The sequence below is a fragment of the Rhineura floridana genome, chromosome 19 (assembly GCF_030035675.1).
Source record: "Rhineura floridana isolate rRhiFlo1 chromosome 19, rRhiFlo1.hap2, whole genome shotgun sequence".
NCBI lineage: Eukaryota > Metazoa > Chordata > Lepidosauria > Squamata > Rhineuridae > Rhineura > Rhineura floridana.
In genome coordinates, this window is record NC_084498.1 from 26,371,846 (window position 1) to 26,387,050 (window position 15,205).

The 15,205-nt window shown below is 53.2% G+C and overlaps 1 protein-coding gene across 5 annotated transcripts in view; it reads right to left on the bottom strand.

The window, feature by feature from the left end:
- Positions 1 to 924: 924 nt before the first annotated feature.
- The window catches only part of POLE (DNA polymerase epsilon, catalytic subunit), a 44,164-nt gene continuing 29,883 nt past the window's right edge, over positions 925 to 15,205 (bottom strand). For 2 of the 5 annotated variants that reach the window (XM_061602651.1, XM_061602647.1), the window contains exons 33-49: positions 14,503 to 14,643; positions 13,415 to 13,568; positions 13,220 to 13,326; positions 12,229 to 12,405; positions 11,661 to 11,938; positions 10,700 to 10,920; positions 9,951 to 10,155; positions 9,630 to 9,803; positions 8,231 to 8,356; positions 7,490 to 7,622; positions 6,761 to 6,941; positions 6,292 to 6,423; positions 5,244 to 5,437; positions 4,922 to 5,122; positions 2,873 to 2,998; positions 1,819 to 1,908; positions 925 to 1,502 (exon numbers count right to left, since the gene is read on the bottom strand). In XM_061602651.1, the coding sequence (XP_061458635.1) occupies positions 1,350 to 1,502; positions 1,819 to 1,908; positions 2,873 to 2,998; positions 4,922 to 5,122; positions 5,244 to 5,437; positions 6,292 to 6,423; positions 6,761 to 6,941; positions 7,490 to 7,622; positions 8,231 to 8,356; positions 9,630 to 9,803; positions 9,951 to 10,155; positions 10,700 to 10,920; positions 11,661 to 11,938; positions 12,229 to 12,405; positions 13,220 to 13,326; positions 13,415 to 13,568; positions 14,503 to 14,643 (2,793 nt within the window). In that variant the 3' untranslated portion in view covers positions 925 to 1,349. The remainder of the gene's footprint in view (positions 1,503 to 1,818; positions 1,909 to 2,872; positions 2,999 to 4,921; positions 5,123 to 5,243; positions 5,438 to 6,291; positions 6,424 to 6,760; positions 6,942 to 7,489; positions 7,623 to 8,230; positions 8,357 to 9,629; positions 9,804 to 9,950; positions 10,156 to 10,699; positions 10,921 to 11,660; positions 11,939 to 12,228; positions 12,406 to 13,219; positions 13,327 to 13,414; positions 13,569 to 14,502; positions 14,644 to 15,205) is intronic. The other 3 variants (XM_061602649.1, XM_061602648.1, XM_061602650.1) reach the window with 3 other exon arrangements.

Sequence of the window (15,205 nt, forward strand, 5' to 3'; positions counted from 1 at the left end):
AGGAGTGTGTCAGTGGGTGTAGGGACTAGCCTACTATGCAAAGGTAAAGTCTGCACTTGCGGCTGTGCCCACTTTCGCCTCTGCAATGGCATGTGGCCCTCAAAAGATTGCCCAGAAGGGAATGTGGCCCTTGGGCTGAAAACAGCTCTTCACCCTTGCCGCAGAGGCATCTAGTTTGCCACTGTGAGAACAGGACACTGGACTAGATGGCCCGTTGGTCTGATCCAGCAGCCCAGCTCTTCTGACGTTCTGAAGATGACGAGCATATACCTGCTGGGCGGTCTCTCCTACCCAAGGGAGAAAATGCCTTCGCCTCCCCTTGCTGTAAGGACCCAAAACGAGACTGCAGGCTGCCTACTCTCAAGGAGGAGTTCTCCAAAGATGGGGGAAAAAAACCAAACAGAAAAAGGGGGTTGGGCAGATGAAAAGAGGTCATTAACTGAATCAGTCTCCTTCCGCAATCCACTTAGTTTCCTGCTGCACTGCCCCTTTGGGGAATCTCAGGTTGCCCGGTCTTTACTGGGGGGATGTGTATTGATTCCGCTGATTTAAAAAAAAAATGCTGAGAGGCGAGGCTCCTCCTCAGCCACTCCCAGGCATGGCGGTGGGCTTTCTGCAAATGGCCCACTCCCTCCAGCAGGTACGGGGACTGCCTCGAGGCAGCAATCAAAGCCACGGGGTGGGAGAGAGGATGTAGCGGGGTGAGGCAGGTGGGCAGGCCAGCGCCCCTTGGGTAGGAGAGGGGTTTTCAAGCTGCCGCCGCATTTATACTGGACTGAGGAGCTCAATGCAGGGGTAGCTGCTGTCACCCCCTCCCCATCCACTGTGGGAGAGGAACAGAGGCAGGAAAAAGAGTGTGTGTGGGAAGATGCATTGAACACGTTTGCGACTGATGATTTGAAAAAAAGTTTATTTACAGCATTGGGTTTTTTTTAAAAAAAAAAACCCAGTCCCAAACAATATAAAATCTGGGCAGAAAATGAGCCCCGTAATCTAAAATGTTTGTCATACCTTGTGCCCCCAAAGCCCAGCAAAAAGGGGTCAAGGAAGCAGCTAGCTGGTGTGTCCATCTGCCCTGCAGGCCTCTTCACTTGCTTGTGGGCCAGAAATCATTCCTTGGAAGGCGTCACTTGCTGCAGGGGACTCTTTGCTGTAGGGCACTACAGCACGTAACAGACTTCCAAGGCTCTGAACATTTTCGTCCCAGCGCAAACCTGAACCTGCAGCCCGGCCAGAAGAACAGCTCAGGCCCCAGAAAGCCACGGCAGGGGCCGTGAAACTGGCCTCTCCACAGCAGCAGTAACCCCGCCTGACAGTGCAAGAGCACTCTCACAGATGAAGCTGAGGGTTCATCTGAAGCAGCCATTTAATGTTCTCCAGCAGGCAGGACATGTTGTAGTGCTGGGCGATGCTCTGGAAGACTTTGACATGCTCCAGGAAGGTCTGCGCAGGAGGGAGGAGAAGAAGCAGAGACAATGAAGGGACATCTCTTGAGCGTGGAACTGACAGAAGGAAGGGAAGGAGGATCTGCTTTGAGCAAAACGTTAGGGGAAGGGCCGGAGCTCAGTGGTGGAGCATCTGCTTCGCATGCAGAAGGAACCAGGTTCAATGGCATCTCCAGGTAGGGCTGGGAAGGTCCTCCATCTCAGACCCTGGAGAAGTGCTGTCCTTCAACGGAGACAAGGCTAAGCTCCAAGGCCAATGGCCCGGCGCAGCTTCCTCGGATCTAGGAGGAGAACACTCCCACCCAAGGAAGGGAGACTTAGATGGTTTGGGGGAAATGGGGTGGGGAGGAGGCAGGGTCAAACCAACGTGTACCTTGGTGGGCAACAGGAGGTCAAAATCTCCAGCGCAGCTGCAGTAGACGGGCATGTGAGCATCCTTGATGCCTCTGCACTTGACGCACACCTGGAAATGCAAGTGGTGGCTTGGGATCAGGCCCCTGCCTGCCTGGTGGGACCAGGTGCTGCCCCTGCATCTTGCAGTCCTTGACGCCTCGAAGCAGCCTCAACCTCTCCCTCCCCAGCACAGAACCACACAGACAAAAGGGACGAGGAGGCCTTTGCCAGCACAACGGAGCAGGAGGCAGGAGCATTCAACCCTTCAGGCCCACCGGGCCACACTGAGGGTCCAGGTCGCACAGGTTATCCATCACAAAGCGCAGGGTGAGAGAAGGGGCGCATGGGAAATGCCCACAAATGATGACTCGGGCAAGTGAACCAGGCCGCATAATAACAGATAAAGGGGGCTGGATGAGAACAAATCCTGCCTGCTCCAGTCATTTCCCCCTCCTCTCTTGACCGCACACATCCCTGCTATTCCAGGCCCAGCCTTCTGGTCAAAAAGGTGACCGTGTTGGCAAACAATAGGTGTGAAACCGTACAACTGAATGCTTCTCCCTGGATTTTGTGGTGGCCAAAATGCCTCTTGTCTATCAAGGCCAGCAATTCCCAACTCAGGTGTTTTGGACCACAGCATCCAGTTAGCACAGCTGTGCCGGCTGGCATCAGTGGGATTTGTGGTCCAAAGCTTTCGGAGGGAAGCAGGTTGGGGACAGCTGATAAACACACCCACAACCCCCTCCCCCTTCCTCTAGGACATGTTAGTCCTTTGGATGGAGATTGCAACACAGAAAACCTCTCCTGGACACCCTAGTTCTCAAACCTTCCCTCTCTCCGTGTGCAGTTAAGTTGCGCCCGGCAGCAAATGAACCTTGTCAAGCCTGAAGAGACTAGTCTCATTAAACATCAGCTCGTAGTTCAGTGCTATCCGGTCAGGCATTCGGAAACCAAGATGGGTTGCAGGAGCTCCCACCGTGGGCGAAGGACCAAGCAGGGCTCTGCAGGAAGCTAGCGCGCCTCTCCCTCCTTACCAGATCTTGAAGGGTGAAGGCCATCAGCTTCTTCTGCAGGGCTTCCACCAGGGCCATCTCGATGGCATCCGAGTCGTACTGGGCCTGGCAGTTGGAGCAGGCCCAGTTAGGGAGCACGGAGCCATCCTGGAAGGCAAGAGGGACGTGACTCCAAATTGGGCAGGCTGAGAGCAAAAGAAGAGCCTGGCTGCTAGATCAGGGCTGAGTCCAGCTTTCTGTTCTCAGGGTGGCCAACCAGGAGTCTCAATGGGAAGCCCGAAAGCAGGACTTGAGCGCAACGTCCTTCTCTCATCCTGCGGTTTCCGGCAACTGGGACTCAGAGGTATATTGCCTCCGAGTAGGAAGTCGCACGCCAGAGGTCCCTGGTTCAACCCCCGGCATCTCTAGTACGAGAAACAGCCAGGAAGCAGCTGGGATACAAGAACCTATAGATTTCAGCATCTAGTGGTTTCTTCATGAAAATTCTGGGTTTCCCTTGTGATATGCTTTTAATGTTTTCTCCAGGAAATCAGGGTAGTAACGGAACCTGTCTACCAAAACTTTTCCAGCTTTTGAAAAAACAGTGTCACTAGCCCTCATGAGGGAGGTTTTCAAAACGAGGATGAAGTCTCTGCACAGGCATGTTTTTCCCAGTGCCAAGTTCATGCAGAAACTTAACTGCGTGTGCTTTGCCAGCTGGTAACAGATTGCCAAATCGTGCAGCTTTGGAGAAGCCGTCTCTTTTAACTAGTGGGGTAAGGTGCCATGTTTGTGCTTAATAGCCTTCCCACTTGTGGGCAGGATGCCTGGCTGAATCGGAGGGTGTTGTACCTTTATAATCTCTTGCCTCAAGAGATAGCTTTTCACCTACCAAGAGCTCTCTGTTTATACAGCCGTGATTCACAGAGCTCCAGTTCCCAGAATTCTCTGGGAAGCGGGGCTGACTGTTACTCTGGCCATTGTAGCTCTGAGGAGAATAGGAGTCTCCTAATAACACTGCCGGCCAGAGCAGACTTTCAGGGACAAATAGTCTGGCCTGGTATGCTCCAAAGCATAGATACAGGAAGACACCCCCCCCTCCAAAAAGAGAAGGGAGGCTGCATCTTATTAATCAGAGGAACATTTAAAAGCAAAGTTCGGAGGCGGAGTGAGCCCTTGTTCAGATTAAGAGCTGGGCAGCTGCAAGCCAATTAGGCTCCAAGGCTCCTCCTGTCCTCAGGTATCTGCTCCCGAGTCAGTTCTGGGAGAGAGTCCAGCTTGCTGGGAAGTTCCTCCCTATGGACTGTAAATAAGCATTCATTTCCTGCAAGGAATGGAGGGGCGTCAAGGGTGAGCTGTTCCTTTCCATCCAGGCACCCCCTCCTCCAGTGCAGGAACAATTAGTTCTTGGGGCAACAGCTGTGAGCCCAGAGGGAAGCGGTCACTGCTGGGTGCTGTAAGACCACCCACATGATTGAGAATGGCAAAAAACACTCTTAGTGTTCTTAGTTAACTGCGATGGGGGGAAAGCGAGGAGCCTGCTGGGAGGGGCCAGCACTCCAGGGTGCAGCAGCTCTTAGAGAACCCTTCCACGCTGCAGAGGCAGGACTGGAACAGAATCCCAAGGGGGTCCAGATTTTTTTAACGTATATTTAGTTATGGTTAGATTTACATCCCTTTCCTTTCTGGATGCTCAAGGTGGAACACAAACATGGCTCTCCCATTCCCCACTTTATCCTCACAACAACCCTACAAGGTGGATTATGCTGAGAGAAAGCGGCTGGCCCAAAGTCACCCAGTAAGCTTCATCGCTGAGTGGGGATTTGAACCTGCATCTCCCAAGTCTCAGTCTGATACTCTAACCACTACACAGCACTGGCAATTTGAATTGGGGACTTTCTCTGGGGGTGGGTGGGAGGAGCAAGTCATTCCGGGATGCTCTCTCTCCCCCCTGCTCCACAAAGACAGAAGAGAGTTCAAAGAGAGGGATGAAGCTGGGGTGGCAGCCTTTTTGGAGGAGCCCTGCGCACTATACAAGATCAGGCAGAGTTGCAATGGTGGCCCCCCTGAAGTGCATGAGGCACCTGGTACCTGAGAGAGGACCGGGTCCTTGCAGAGGTCCAAGTCTCTGCAGAAGTTGCAGTTCCTGCAGATCATCTCCGGGAGGATGTAGGAGCGACAAGGGTCCCGAAACTGGGCTTCCTCCGAGAACTCGCCCACTTCAATGAGGCGAAGGAGGTCCCGCTTTAGTTTGCTCACCTGGTTGGCAATGTTGGTGTCCAGGGACAGCACCTGGGAAAGGAGGGAGGGAGGAGGGAGGAAAAGGGTCCATTGTGACATCACAGTTCCTCTGCTGCTGACACAGTCACAGCCACCTCACCTCTCCACAGAGCAGCACACCCTGGCATCTCACCTTGCAGACGTATTTAACGAACTCCAGGGCCGGATTGTTGAGCATCAGGTACGAGCCGGGCAGGGCTGGAAACATCTCCGAGGGCTCCGCAGTGCGTCGAGAGCCGCTCACCTTCTTTTGGATCTTCTGGGTGATGGTGAAGAAGTTCTGGGTGAGCTCATTGGTGACGTACTCCTGGGAGAAGGTGATCACGCCTGCAGGGGAGGGAGCGGACACTGTGTCTCTTATACGGGATGTGGCTCAGGCTCCACCAAACAGGGCACAGCTTCTCACCAATAGGCGTCTCCATTGGCCACTAAGAGAACAGAGTGTTAGACGAGATGGGCTTTTGGCTTGATCCAGCACCTGGACTCTACTTATGTTCTTAGTTCCACATCGCTTTTAAGGCCAAAAAAGGACATTTCCACCCTCCCTTCTCCCACCCTTTGTCTATCATGGGGAACTGGGTGATTAAGATTCCCATTTGCGGTTTGGACATAGAGATCTGCCTATCCTTTGAGAAACTCTGCCCTTTTCCTTCAAATTGTGGTTTTTTAAAAAAATGTACAAGTTATTTGTATGTTTGAAAGAAAAAAGGGACTTGCCTAGTAGTCGCAGTGAAAAACACTTTGCGCCTTACCCATGGTTCAAAACGGCAGGAATCTTAGATATCCATGGTCTTGCTTTGCTAGATTGATAGGATACGTTAGTTCCTTGAAATATATATATTATGGTCAAATGTACTTGAGTTAAGTTCTAAAAGTCATTGCCAAATAAAACAAGGAAATGGAACCTGACATTTGTAAGCAAGAACAGGGAAGCTCTCTTGACATGTTTGGGCAACTAAGGTTAGGAGCTAGGACATCTTGGGTCTAAATATGAGAACCAGAAGGGTGAAGTTTCGACCAAAACTGAGGTTCCCTATTAGGTTGGACAGCAGAAAGGAACAGGAGTTTGCTTCATTCATGGCGGAGGCAAGATTTGAGTCCGAGACTTCCCAGCTCTCGTCGAGACAAGGCTTTCTTATCAAAGAGTGCAAGGCTGGGGAGAGAAGCAAGCAGGCACTCACCGGGCATGACGACTGCTTCTGCCACAGACTCCCGGGAGACCTGGCTGTTTGCTCGCCTCTTGACGGGGGTGCACCCGGGAGCGTTCCGATGCATTTCCTCCTTCATGCTGTGGTACACAGCAACGATGTACGCTGGGAAGGAGGGCACCAGAATGATGAGGGGCACAAGCAGAGGCGTGTTGGCTTCAACCTCTGGCCTGCCTCCCCTTGCAGTGGGTGAATTAGATGCACCTGAGGATTCAACACGGCCTTTTCCCTGCGGCCACCCCCACTGGCCGGGGCTTCTTGGGTCTGACTAAGCCACGTGGAAAAGAGGCAGATAAATGGAACCCGAGTGGGCTTTGTGGGCAACTGGGTGACTTGCAGAACAGAGGCAGGACACGGCGGCTCTTAGAGCCTGGAGGAGGCGGGGAGGATTCAGCCTCAGCCCCTGGGGCCCTGATGGAAAAGTCATCAAAACCAAAGTTACCAGACACAATCATGAGGAAGTAATTCTGGCAGGAGGCTGCCTGGGGCAGGAACTGCACTATGTTCCAGTTGTTCTCCAGCAGCTCTTCCACATCGCCGTCTGCTTCTTCCTCCTCCTCCCCTTCTTCCTCCTCCTCCCCTTCACTTCCTCCTCCATCTCCTGCCTGCTTACTGCTCGTCTCCTGCAATGAGAGGTTTAAAGAGAAGACCGCCACCCACACAGGGCTCACACTCGTCCCGCTCCAAAGCTGCCGGCACCCCACTCAGCCCCTCAACCGAGGGGTGGGGAACCTTTCTCTAGCGCGACCACCGCATGCCCTTCTGCATGGCCAGATGCAAGATTGGGCGGAGCCAACTAAATGTAAATGTTAGCTTTGTAACGGTAGGCTAGTTTCTACATACATTCACCCACTCCCTCTCTGTCCTCCACCCAAGCACGCAAGAGGGATGGTCGGAGTTCAGGGATGTATTGCAGCCAGGCAAAAACACTTCAGGAGGCAAGCAAATCAGGGCCAGTGATGGTGCGTGGCTGGGGAGGGACCTGACAGCCAGATAGTGAGCCTTGGGGGGCCACATCTGGGCCCACAGTCGCCCACCCCGACCTAGAGAGAAACACTTCCTCTCTCTTCATGCACAGCTAAGCGGAGAAGTCCACCTCCACTCCCTTGTAGGGGGAGACCCAAGAGGTCAAACCCTCCCCCCCATGCCCCTTTTCTCCTGGCCCTCTTACCTCCCCGTAGTGGATCCGGGATGGCACTTTGCCCTTGATCCCGCCGTAGTTGGCTGGGTCCATCCAAAGCAGGAACTCCCAGCAGCGCGAGAAGGATATGGTCAAAGAGTGGAAGATTTCTTTCGAATGGATGCTGGAAGAGACAGGGGGGCAGTTTTCCAGTGAGCCGTGCGAAGTCCGCCCAGGGAAAGAGCGCTCCCTTCGCAGCCCCAAATGAAGCCATGAAGAAAAAACAAACAACGGTGTGGCTGAGAGGAAGAACCCGCCCCCCAATGACAGGAAGCAAATCCATCATGCAACATCCTTGCCCTCGAGGCCATGGTGCCCGCGTAGCCCTAGCCATTACATTTTTCCTCTCTCGTCTTTTACGGTGCCTAGCAAAGGAAAGGTTTTAAAAAGCAAAGCAAATTATAACTAATAAGAAACAGAGGGAGAAATATAACAGAGCCAAAGGTAAAGGGGACGTGGTTTCGCCTGCCCACAAAACGAAAGGGACATCTCAACAAAGGCCTCTTCACCAGACACTTAAACGGGAAGAGAGAGGGGGCCAAATGAATCTCCTGGGGAAGGGGTCCTGGAGGAGCCTGCCCCCAAACTGATGCCCCCCACCAATGTTTTGGACTACGACTTCAATTGGCCCTGGCCAGCATAGCCATAATTGGTGTCACCGGCCGGTAAAATTGGTTACTGATCTGGTCAAAAATGGCAGCAGGCCCCACCCACGGCCCCGTGCCCAGCCACCTGTTGGTGATGTACTCCACATAGGCGAGGGCGTCTTCAATGCGCCGCTTCTTGGTGCACAGGATGATGCGGTTGAAATTGGCGTAAACCACCGAGGAGCCAAGGCGCTTGAACTCCGCCACCAACCTGGGGAAAAGCGAATGGGGAGCAGGGAGATAAAGAAAGGGTGGCCACTGTGGTGGATGGGTTTAAGCTACGTATTTTTCAAGGCTTGCAGAGAGGGTGGACTGAGGCCCCAGCCCTGATCCCGCTTATTGCTGTAGGGCAGGGGCGAGGGGTCTGGAGAGAAGGGAAAGGAAGAGATGCCTTTCCGTCTCTCCTGAAACCTTCTCGTATGGGGCAGGAAGGGGAGCTTGTAACCTTATGACACTCAGCCCCCCCCCCCAAATCTAATCCTCCCCTTTACAACACGGCTTCAGCAGCCAATTCCCTCCCTGACCACCACCCTCAACATTCTGAGGGCTCCTGGAGACCACTGAGCATGCTCAGGTCTCACTGGGCTCTTGGAGTGCGTGCAAGTGTGTCACATTTTTTTTTTAAAAAAATGCATCACATTAAGATCCACTCAAGCATACCAATGCCTGGCTACTCAGTGGCCCTTTTGACTCTATTCTTGCTGGCACTCAACCACCTATTGGAAGGAATAATGACTTCTGCAACAGCTGGTTTGGCTCCTTCCGCAGCTTATGCTCACTGAGGTGACGGCGCTGGTCTGAGCGAGCCTTCGATGCGCAGGCTCTGACGCTGGCACATTCTCAGTGAGCATGACAGAGACACCACCTAGTGGGCTAGACCCAGACTGCAGAACAGCAGAAGCTCTTGGCTCCACCGAGTGGAAAACTTTTCTCCCTCTCACGTACGAGAAGGGAGATGCACAGGGAAGCTTTTCAGAGTCATCTGGCTGGCTACTGCTGGAAGCGCCAAGTGTCCCATGACATGGACCTCTGGTCCGATCCAGCAAGACACAGAGGGTGGGGCCAAAGGTATAAGGCAGCCACATGTATGCTGTCAGCTGTCTCCCACCTGAATGAGCTCCACTTGCTTTTTACAAGACACCACACATCTGCCGTGTGGAACGCCCTCCTGACAGAAATCGGCCACAGCATCCTCGCTTCTTGCTTTTAGACACCTTTTGAAGATGCCAGGCCTTGTCGGTTAGATGAATTTCATGCGACTGGGCTGGTTGTTTACAACATTTGCTGCTATCATATTTCTCTTATGTTTATTGGGATTTTAATATTTGCCACACACCACTTTCCTATAAGATCTATATCTAACACCCATCTACCTATACCTGAGTTTCCTGTGTGGGTTAGCCGTATATAAATATTTTTATGAAGACAGACACACACGCACAAGGGGGGGGGAGAGAGAGAGAGAGAGAGAGAGACGGACTCACTGGAGGAAGAGCTTCTTCATCATGTTGTGCAGCATGCGGTGGAGGGCAGGATCGTAGAGCAGCGAGGTTGGGGAGCGGAGCCAGCGGTAGAAATGGATCACTTGGTTGTCGGCGTAGACGTTGTGGTACTGTGTGATCTCCTTCACCCACCCTACCACCACGTTCTTCAAGATCCTGCAAGAGGGAGAGAGAAGAAAAGGTTATATTGTGCCTTACTAGACATCCAGAGGTGGAAGATGCTGTTGGAGCCCAGTGGCAAGGTGACCTCCCACATCTTCTGCCACTGTGGGAGGGAGGGCAGGATTCCCTGCAGGGCCCAACCTGAATGTGTTGGAGCAGAGGGCTGTTTCGTCATAGCTGGCCAGGGCGCTGGCCGCCTGGTTCCCTGTGACCATGTCTTCTAGTGAGGCCTGCTGGATCACGTCGAAGCTAATGCACATGCTGGAGGCCCCCTCCATGTCGTTGACGTGATGGGATTGCAAGATGGTGTTCACAGCAAGGCTCTGGATGTCCAATTCCACACACACTGCAGAAATGGCAAAAGAGGGCCCAGTGAAGGAAACCTGAGGGCTGCACCACACCCTCAGTGGTCAAGATGAGCATCTCATCACCATCCAAGGGGGATGGACATGATAAAATAAATTAAAAAACCCAGACTTTTGCAAGGCTGGAATGCCACCTGCTCTACCAGGGTAAGATTCACATCTGTAGCTCCACTCGCTTTCACCCACAGCCTCACCCATGATTGGCATGCATGCACCCCCCCCCCGAAGGCTTCGTATGAGGGAATGTGGTCCTTGGGGTAAAAGAGGCTTCCCACGCCTGCTGCAGGAGGACCAAGGAATGCTGGACAGGATATTGTCGGCTCGTTCTGTCAGAAGCAATATTCAAAGCATTGCCGTAAAACCCTCGAGGCCGTGGAAATGGATCAACGCTTCTACTGCACAGAAGTGGCCCATCCTTCCTCGTGCCTCTTCTTCATTTGGGGGAACGGCCCCCACCATACTTGGAGCAGGGAGTGCCCCTGTGGGTAAGCAAGAACCTCAGCTCAGTTCCCCCCTGACGCTCACCTGTGGAATAACAGCCCGGGTGATTGATCTCGACAGAGACCCTCTCGTCAAACTCCATGACCAGGCGACTGTCATCCGCCTCCTTGCCCCCCAGGTCTGGACGGGAGGTGGGAGAGAGCCATAGGAGGTGGTTGTGGTGGTGGAGGTGGCGGGAGAAGAAGAGGTCTGTGCCGTAGGTGGAGATGTCGTCGGGAAGGTTCCCGATAGGGATATGGTAGTACCTAGGCAGACAGGGATGACGGTGGGGAGAAGGCCCTCAAGACGCGAGCCAAAAGCAGCATCGGAGCTGCAGATGTAAACTAGCCTACTTAACCTGACCTTTTGTTAAGAATTCGCTGACCTGTGGTAGCCCCCCCCCCAAGTTGTCAGGGTCCCCAAAGCTTGAACCAAGAACGTCATGACCTAGAGTAGAGGAAGGGAAGTGGTCATAGCTCGGTGGTTAGAGCATCTGCTTTGCATCCAGAAAGTCCTAGGAACAGCCCCCACTGGCATCTCCAGGCAGGGCTGGAACCCTGAAGGGGCTGCTGCCTGCCGGTGTGGACACTACGGAGCTAGATGGAGCAAGGGTGTGACCCCGTGTCAGGCAGCTTCCCAGCTGGGGCCATTCCAGATGACATTGGATTACAAACTGCAGGGATTCTTGACCAGAAGTCCTTCTGGCGGCTGGGCGTCGTAGGGCCACAGACGGCCCTCTGCATTAGCCTAGAATGAGCAATTTGGAACGGCCTGTGATCAGGTGCAGAAAGAAAGCGGGGTGTGTGACGCCACCATTTGTAGGATGACCAGGCAGGGCGAGGCCTCTGGATTGGTCGAGCCTGGAATCAATGCTAAGAGCCTCCTACACATTTCAGAGTCAGGGACTCTGGGCGCAGCACACCCTCCAGGTGTAGACGCAGGAACAGCCACCCACGGCCTGACCCCAAGCCCTCTCTGGTTTCCCCCGAAGTGCATTCATGCCCACCTGCTCATGTCAAAGGCCTGAGAAAGGCAGGTGTCCAAGCTGAGGTAGCGCCGGATCATGTGCCTGGCAGCATGGCGCTGCCAGTCCAGGACGCCGTAGTTGACGTCGTCCATCACCTGGACGGGAACCAGGGGGAACTCCTCCAGGATGGGCATCCCACTGACCAGCCTCTTCAAGTTCCAATTAGACTGCATGGCAACAAGGGTGGGGCCTCTGCGCTCATCCTGAGAGAGAGGGGGGGGGCAGATGGGCCCAGAAACAGTGGCAGAAGGAAGGACCTCAAGGAAAGGGGAACACAGGACTCTCTCAGAAGCTGACTGTTTCCTTTGTCCTCCAGGTGCCTGGAGAACCCTGCAGATTCCCGGTGGGGAATCACAAGTGGGGAGAGCGCTGCTGCATGTTGGGGAAGGCAAGGCTATCAACGGCTGCTAGCCACGACATCTCCACTGTTGGAGGCTGCGTGCCTAGCTGGCAGTCACATTAGCAACTGTTCTCTGGGAGACCCTTCTGGGAGACTCTGGGTTGGAACACGGAGCAGACTGTAGCTCTGAATTTTTCCTGTTGTTACCTTGTATCCCAGCAGGAGGCGCTGGATCGCCCTGTAGACAGTCTTGAGGTCCGTCTCCGCTCGCACTTCAAAGGTGTGCTTATCGGGCGGGAGGAGCTGTTCGCCCACCTTCGCCTCCATGGCACTGTGCTCCGTTGAGTACATGTTGGTGAGGTTCGGCATCTGGTTGCTCCGCACCTAAGGCCAACCATACCACATTAGTTGGGGGGGGGGGGATGACACTAGCAGCAGGCAGAAGTCCTGATCCGCAGACGCTCTGCGAAACGTCTGGGTAAGGAGGACCTTAGGAGGGCCATCCTGGACCCCACAAGGCCTGCCCTGCAGTCAATCTGGCTTTTCGATTGCACAGTGTGGTGCCTGGAGAACCCGGACTTTCACCAAGGGAGAAGGTAACCTTGCAATGCAATTAGGCAAACAAGGATCACAAGAAGAGTGAGGCTTTTTATGCGAAAACTCCCCACGTGCTCTGAAGAGCCCTCTCCCCTCTGCTCAAACGGCCTCAAGGCAGGGCTGGACCTGGGCACCGGATACAGAAAAGCCAAACAGCACCCCTGGCCACTCAGATTAACATCTTGATGGATCGGAAAGGGGCTTGGCCATCAGTCATGCCACCCCCCCCCAAAAAGTCCACTTTCAATGGTCAAGTGTTTATGCATTAAATTCACTGCTTTCCTGTCTACTTAAAAAAAAGTGTTGCATTCATGTTCAAGTACTTAGGCATTAATTCTCTGTTTCTGTAAGTTAAAAAAAAGTGGAAACTTTGTTTTAAAGTACAGAGATGAGGCAGAGCAAGGAAGTGAGAAGGGATCTTGGCGACATGGGGGAGTGGCAGAGGGAAGAACAGCCAATCAGGGCTGAGCACAACTCATTTCAGCCTGCAGAGCTGCCCCCCGAAATCCCCTCGTCAGAGGAAGGGGCTCATTTGAAGCAAAGGTGCTTCCGAGGGGTCCCCCAACAAGAGAAGAGTGCGTCAACAAGCCCTCCCTCTTACCGTGTCGAGCACAAAAACAGATGCTTTGCGCTGCGATGGGATGAAGAGGCCAAACAGGGCCTTGTTGCCTTGAGAGTTGTGATACAGGTAGATGTGCCTGATGCTCCCTAAGTGAAGGCAGAAGAGAGTCCAACATCAGAGCAGGAACAGCCCTTGCCTCTCGCCAGCTGTCTCAGGCACTGTGTACCCGCTTACCTGGCTCCAGGTAGCTGAACTGGGCCAGAGAGCGCATCTCCAGGTGCTCCAAATCAAAAGTCTCGCCCTCTCGGCCTGCGAGGTGTCTCACCAAGTGCCTGTTGACCATGCACACACAGCCCAGGCGGATCAACGCCCGCAGCAGCAATGGCACCTGAAGGGGGGCGGGGGGGAGAGAGGGACCAACTGTAAGGGGTATATTTGACTTACATCAGAGGTCAGCAGAAGGTAAGACTAGGTCTACTAGTAGATCTCAAGGCGTGATCTGAAGTACGTCAGCAAAGATACGTGGCTCCCAGTGGCTTAACCACATTAAAACAAAAAGGAGCTTTTCCCCTCTCTTAAGTTGGGTTGCTGGAGAAAGTTTTGGGAGAAAACAAACGGAAGCGGAATGTATGTGGGTGTGAAATAACAGGTCAATTTGGAAAAAAATTCCTAGGCCAAGCATTGCTCAGATGCACCCTCCTCAAACCTGAAAAGTACAGAAGCCCACCTGGGCCAACATCTGCTAGTTTGGGTTGGCGAGTCTCAAGGTTCTGGTAAACTACAACGACGTTGATCTGATAAGCCTGATGTCTGCTGTCCACCCTGACTTACGCCCCCGTGCCTCAACTACAAACCCTCCCAACGCCAGAAGAGCAGGTCTCACTGCCCAGGTTGGCAGGACGCCTGAGATGTGTAAAGAGGAGGACAGTGGTTTAAATGAATTTTGAAAAAGGAGCTGACAGCGACTGGGAGGGGTCTTTGCTTCTCCATCAGTGGAGGAGGGATCTCCTGGACCAGTCCATATGCTCTGATGGGCGGGGCTTATGCAAATTAAGTTTCAGAATCTTTGTCCCCAGCAGTTGGAGGAGTTAACTGGCCCTTTGCCAGTCTCTGAGGTGCTTCCTCTGCAGAGACACAAGAGCTCTGGCTCCATCATCAGCTTTGCTTTTGACACATTTTGAGCAAGAGCCTGGAAACCTTCTCCCACCCTGGCCTGAAACCCAGATTAAGTTGTCAGGGTGGGTGGGAGCCTGCCGCTGTGAACTACTCAGAGCAAGATCCCCCTTTTCTGTATCAGACAAGCCCAGAGGGGAGCGAGTTACCTTGGTCTCGTACACCCCCTCGATATCTGGGGCAGAGAGACTGGCGTTGATCTCGTTGATGTGTTCTTGATACATTTCCTCCGGCACAGAGTACTCGTAGAGGTTGCAAACCAGGTTGGAGCGAGGAAGGGTTCTGTTCACCTGCCAAGGCAATGACAAGGACTCAGGACAGACTCCTCGGTTCTGTCTATCTGCCTATATTTACCAAGGGGGGTGGAGGTGGGGACCCTAAACCACTCTCTCATTTCCCCATCATTTCTAGGCCAGCCGGCAACTCTGTGTTGGAATCGCGGACATCTGCTGATGTGCTTCGAGCGAGAAGCCTTAGATGTGTAAAGAGGCAGACAATTGTTTAAATGAATTTAAAAAAAGGACTTGAAAGTTTTGCTTCCCCATCAGTGGAGGAAGATCTCCTGGAGCAGTCCTTTGCTCTGGTGGGCGGGGCTTATGCAAATTAAGTTTCAGCCTGACTTGGAACAACTAGATGACCCGCCAGGTAACTTTCAGTTTTATTCTAAGCTGGTTCTGAGCTGCCAAATTAGTCATGTGTTGTCCATCTACAGCATACAAAGGGATTAAAATTCGTGAACGTGTTGGGTGGCATTCAAGGCTCGTCCTACTCAGAGACGACCCACTGAAGTTAATAGACATTAGGTTCATTAACTTCGAGAGCCAGTGTGGTGAAGTGGTTAGAGTGTTGGAC